The 6229-nt window shown below is 35.3% G+C and overlaps 1 protein-coding gene across 1 annotated transcript; it reads right to left on the reverse strand.

Annotated features, from left to right (window-relative positions):
- Positions 1–1755: 1755 nt before the first annotated feature.
- Positions 1756–3938, reverse strand: LOC149391432 (uncharacterized). Its single transcript, XM_089619990.1, has 5 exons — positions 3914–3938; positions 3535–3795; positions 3246–3389; positions 2359–3140; positions 1756–2172 (listed from the first exon to the last, which is right to left on the reverse strand). The coding sequence occupies exons 1-5, from the start codon at positions 3936–3938 to the stop codon at positions 1756–1758; spliced, it is 1629 nt and encodes a 542-aa protein (XP_089476116.1).
- Positions 3939–6229: the final 2291 nt, after the last annotated feature.

Below are 6229 nucleotides of genomic sequence, written 5' to 3' on the forward strand. Positions count from 1 at the left end.
AAAGGCCAAAATCAATTTGAGGTTCAATTTGCTCAGATTAAAAAACAACTTGATGAAATACTAAAAGTTGTGTCGTCAAGCAAGAGCAAGGATGCAAGCGACCAATCTTTGGGAGACATCAACGCGGATCATGAATTCTCAGCTCATGTCGAAGCTGCGCATACCGAAAACATAACGGTTCTCATAAATATTTACTGTATATAATAAAAACTGTGAAGGTTAATACAATTTACTGTGCAGGTTAATCTTATTTACTGAAAATGTTTGTTCAATTAACACAGGAAAACGTGGTCGATGGTAACGCATGGACATTTCAAGAACCAATTCAAGAAGTTGTGGAGAAAGAGAGCACGTTTGGGGAAGCAACAACCAACTTGCCCTCGAACATTGTCGAGATCACCGTTGCTAAAGTCATAGACTCCCAAACTGAAAAGGTGCATTGGAAATAATCTAATTTACTGTTCCAGTTAATATGATTAACTGTTGGAATTTTTTTGTTTAATATATACAGGAAAATGAGAACGAAAGCAACGAAGGGATGATTTCCATTCCAATTGTGGTGGCTGTTGAAAAGGAGAGCACAGGTGGGTCACCATCGATAGGTTGTGATAAAAACATGGCGGGGATCATCATTGACGAAGTGGCAGTGATCCAGACCGTAGAGGTAACCGTATTTATTAAGTTAATCTGATTTACTCTAAAGGTAAATATTATTTACCATGTCATATTTGTTTAATTACCTTTGGGTGATAACTTTGATAAACAGGAAATTGATGGCGATACCAACAAAGGGACATGTGTGAACGAAATATCAGAGATTGAGAAGAAAAGCACCAATAATATGGAGATTCGATCAAAGAGGAAGAATGATGATGAACAAGTAAATATCAAATTAAGATCAGATTTGCAAAGCTACACATATTTATGCAATCAATTTGTTTTTGCAGCAAGAAAATGCAATGGAACCCGAGGACAAACAGGAGCAGCCAAGAAGAGCAAGTAAACGAACTAAAGGGAAAGCAATAGCTACAAACTGTGAACAACAAGAACAGAATGCTGCAGGAATACTGGAGAAGAAGAGGGAGCGTAAACCAAGCAGCAAAACTACAACGCCATATACAACAGCTTTCGGGTCCGCGGCAGAGAAACCGAAGAAAAAAGACAAAGACGAGGAGCAAATAGTGGATGATGATGCAGATTATCCGTCGTTTAACCTCCATTTATCCCAAGTGTTTCGGAAGGATGGAAAATGATCGAGTATATCGATCATTATACAAAACATTATAAAGTCTTTTGCTTGTGTTTGATTATCAAGATATCAATTCACTTAGACAGTTAATGCTATTAGCCATTGAGCTCTTTTGTTTAACAATTGTACATGGTTTTGTACCAAGTTTCATGTAAGTAAATAATATTAACCCTGATAGTTAATTGTATTAACCATTTCCAAAAATTAACAAACTTTACTATAATGGTTCGATAGTCTTATACAGTAAATGCTATTAGCCATTGAGCTCTTTTGTTTAACAATTGTACATGGTTTTGTACCAAGTTTCATGTAAGTAAATAATATTAACCCTGATAGTTAATTGTATTAACCATTTCCAAAAATTAACAAACCATTGTACAACTGAATGAATCCATAAAGCTCTACAATATAATATGGAAAATATCAAATGATTAAGAAATTCCATATCAACAAGTTCAAAAATCAACTTAATTGGACATCAATGTAGATAATTTGTGTACTAAAATTTAGTCCATTAGACACGTTCGCTTGTTGTGGCCATTTCGTCCACATTTTCCGCAGTGTAGCTTTTTCAAATTCTCCGAAGCTGATTTGTATCTTGCCTTCTTCGGCCTCCCAGCCTTTGCCCTACTATTCGGAGCTTTAATTGAGTCTTTATGATCTTGGGGGACATTCCATCGCGACCTATCTTCGATTGGGTACAAGCTTCCAGCATAAGTCGCTGCAAAATATTCTCTGGTATAATAAGGGGATACAAAAGACAGAGGATTCAATTTTTTCTTCCACATAGCAGCTATAGCATGAGAACAAGGGAACTCGTCCAATTGCCAATAGTAACACGTGCATGTTCTATTAGCTAAATTTACAGTTTCGTTTACTCCGTTATCAACCACTTCGAGATCATGCATGTTTATGGGTATGACCTGCAAGTAATAAATATAATAATTAACAAACAAAGGAAAGTAATTAATATCAGCTTGTATAGAAAATGACAGATATTCTGTTAGTAAATATTATTTCCGTAGTAGTAAATAATATTTACTATAAATATTTGTGACTGATCTTACAAAAGCAAAGGTACTGCAAAGGTACGCTAGTAATAAACTCACCGACATACAGCGAGCATTGTCCTCATTTGTCAACAAAATCTCAAAAGCTTTAGGAGTAAGAGATGTCGTCATAGAATTCCCAAAATCAGTGCGCTCAAAAAACCATTTCTGGAGTATATTTCTAAGCTCAATAATCAATTCTGAAACAGGCCAACCCCTTGCTTCTTTCAATCTAGAATTCATCGATTCTGAGATATTGGTTGTCATCAAATCGTAGCGCCGTCCATGGAAGAGCGAACGAGACCATTTCTTTGGATCCGCATCCTCTAAATATTTCTTGATGCGAGGATCAATTTTGTTCAAGAGACTCAAATATTTCTCATACTCGGACACCGTATACGCCTTTGCACACCTTATGAAAAAGGGTTCAATTGCACCATGATGAAAATTAACCTTTAAGTTGCTCAATAGGTGTTGCATACACGCTGCGATTTTTGCTTCAGGAAATACACTAGAAACAGCCTTCGCAATCGATTTATGCCTATCCGAAATGACGACCATCGACTCACGCACGCCTATGGCCTCTTTCAACTTGAGAAAGAACCACTCCCACGACAAGTCATTTTCTGAATCAACTATGGCATATCCTATCGGAAATATATGGTTATTCCCATCCATTACCGAAGCAATAAGCAAACTGCCGCCATACTTCGTTTTTAGATGGGTTCCGTCAACCGAGATTACAGGTCGACAATATTTCCAACCCGAGATTGATGCTCCAAATGCTATGAAAAAATACATGAATTCTCCAATCGAATTGACATAATAATCTGTAAATGTACCTAACAAACCAAGAGTAAATCTATTAGTTAATCTGATTAACTATTGTGTCAATATTATTTACTGTACAACCACGAGATACATATTGATATAGATGAAGAAGCTACCTGGATTCTTGGACTTCATCATATCTCCAATGTAAGGAAGCAAAGAATAAGCCTCCTTCGGGCAGCCTTTTATCTCCTTAAGGGCCATATGACGGGATTTCCATGCCTTGTAATAGGAAATATCGACTTGTAAGTCCGCCCTTGCTGTTGAAATGATGTCTTTTGGAGTAATGTGATCAGCACATACTTTCTCTAAATTACTTTTTAAGCAATGGCTAATCAGAGATGATGATGCTTGTCGGTGATCATTAGACACTATATTCAATCGTGTGCACGTTCGAATATTTACGTACGGTCCAAAAGCCCATATCTTTAGACGAGACAGCGTTCATCATCCACTTGCAAGAACTAACAGAGCAAATCAGATTGTAGCGAGTCGTAGATGACCTAGCAACTTTAAACTCAAAGTTGTTTGAAATAGCCAATAATTGCATGACTTTGATCATGTGTTCTTTCTTCATGAAAATTGAACCCTCGCCAAAGACTAATGATGATGTAAATTTATCAAAATTTACATCATCAACGATAGTCAGAGCTTTGGAAAAGCCAGCTACAATAAAGAATACGTTAATCAGTGAAAATTTACTATAATGGTTCGATAGTAAATAATATTTACCAATCGCCCTTCGATGGTAAATAATATTTACCAGATGAAAAAACCAACGTACCTGTCTCAGATTTGGCCAATTCCATGCTTCAAATATAGACACACAGAATATATATTCCAACGAAGTCGATTCTGAACAATATAAGAACAATATATGAAAATCTCAGTTCGATGATCCTAAATATGTATTCCAACGACGCCATTTCAATGATCCTGGTTGTATAATCATGGAATCCATTAAAAAAAAGCTAATTCAAACCTGTAGAAGAAATAGGAAACACAAATCCAAGGAAGAAACTAGAAATCGCTGCCGTGAGATGCAAATCGCCTATTCTCTTCTTGTGCCGTGCTTTGGAAGAAAAAAATTGCCGTGATCGGAGAACGAAATGAGGAAGAGAGCACTTAAAACAGTTTAAAACAGTTTAAATGAAGGGTAATTTTGGCAGAATGAAAAATATGGGCTATTGCCCTAAATAAATAGATAGTTGGGCTATAATTTAAAAGCCACCTCTATAAGGAGGCTAATTGTTTACAAATCTCCTTTTTTTTCCCTAGAAACCTAATGTTACATTTATTATTATTATTATTATTATTATTATTATCTTTATTATCTGATAATAAAAAATTTAAAAGCAATGCCATAAGCCTTACAAAAACCTCTTATTGCGTTTTAGCCAACATTTGGTTAATTATTAGTAAATAGCCAATATATCTACGTGGCAGTATAATAACTGCATTTCTTTTACTAATTTTCCCTTGTTAATTATTTGGCTTCATTATATATTAGGCAGTTTTTTTAAATTTTTTTAAAAATAAACCGATTGGACGTGTGTTGGTTTTGTGTATATCGGCATTAATGGTAATGACGCTCTATTCTTAAATATCGGATTAAACTGAATAGGGAATCAGTTATTGTAATTCCCTGAAATTCTGGACGTGGGTTGTGAAATATTTAGCGGGAAGTTTCAGTATTCTAGTTTCTATATTTGTGGCAGAATAGAATATTCACAGTATCTCAATATATTTAGCATTTACAGTCTTTATTCTGATTCTTAATGGGCGAAAATATTGCTTTCATTTGGCCGCCAAAGTTATTTTAAATTTTTGTATACAATGATGCTTAAAAACTGACCATAGAACGTCCAGTTTTTTTTGTATTATCAATATTTGACGATAAAGCATGGAGGAGAGTTCTTCGTTTTCGCTCATGCAGTCTGGTTAGCATGTTTTCATGAAGCTCTCTTCTTTAACTCGCGTAACAGTACTTTTATGCTGAATATATTTTTCTTATTTTCAGTTAATTTATTTGAGCAACAATGCCATCAATCAAAGACCGAGATGTTGGCTAATTGTAGTGAAGAATTGACGGCTCCAGAAATAGTTATGTATGATGAACCTGATTTGAAGAATTTTCCAATGAATTTCGAAATAAATGTTAATAATGTTTTTAGACGCAAAGATGTTCTCCAAACGGCTATTGGAATGTCTGTTGTTCGCAATAATTTTGAATTCAAGGTGTTCAGATCAAGTAGAACTCGATATTGTATTGGATGTGCGAATGTTCAGTGTTCTTGGAAGATGAATGCGTCGGTGTGCAAGAAATCTGGATTGTGGGTTATCAGGTCATATGTTAAAGAACATACGTGCTATGGACAGTCAATTATACACAAGAATAAACATGCTTCGTCTGTTCTTATTAGCAAATGTGTCAAAGATGATTTTAGGGGTCCATTGGCAAATCAAATTACGCCATCTGGTGTTGCTGAAATAATGAGGTCCAGATTTCATGTGGAGGTTTCATATTATAGAGCATGGAAGGGACGTAAAGAGTCCTTGAGGGATCTTCGCGGTGATTTTGAAGAGTCATACAGTCATTTACCACTTGTTGGAGAAATGATCAGAGAGAAAAACTCATGTATCAACTTTTTAGCTCTTGTTAATTAATTTGGGATGTTATTTAGGTCGGCATGATTTGTTAATGTGTTACCAATTTACAGTACATTAACCAGATTGTGTTAATGATGCATACTCGTGATGTTTTATTACTGTTATTAATGTGTCAAATTTATTTTTTCAGGCTCATATACTGTGACTGAGACAGAATCTGATGGTACTTTTAAGTCTTTTTTCCTTGCATTTGGTGCTTCGGTTCATGGGTTTCAATATTGTCGTCCCGTAATATCGGTTGATGGCACTTTTTTGAAAGGAAAATCTCATGGTACCTTACTATTGGCTACGGCTCAAGATGGTGACAATCATTTATTTCTGTTAGCTTTTAGTATTGTGAATTCTGAAAATGACAAATCTTGGTCTTGGTTTTTTAATCATATTAGAGTTGTGTATGGTGTTAGAAAAGAGATGGTGTTTGTATCGGATA

This window comes from Urtica dioica, chromosome 7 (assembly GCF_054948205.1).
Source record: "Urtica dioica subsp. dioica isolate 48M chromosome 7, U.dioica_male_clone48M_v1_H2, whole genome shotgun sequence".
Lineage (NCBI taxonomy): Eukaryota > Viridiplantae > Streptophyta > Magnoliopsida > Rosales > Urticaceae > Urtica > Urtica dioica.

What these genes read in the sequence shown, in the direction of transcription:
- LOC149391432 (XM_089619990.1), bottom strand. Translation starts at nt 3,938, where the DNA reads ATGGAATTGGCCAAATCTGAGACAG. An exon ending in ATTGGCCAAATCTGAGACAG is followed by an intron (nt 3,796 to 3,913) that starts GTACGTTGGTTT and finishes TCTTTATTGTAG; the next exon opens with CTGGCTTTTCCAAAGCTCTG. An exon ending in TATGGGCTTTTGGACCGTAC is followed by an intron (nt 3,390 to 3,534) that starts GTAAATATTCGA and finishes TCATTTCAACAG; the next exon opens with CAAGGGCGGACTTACAAGTC.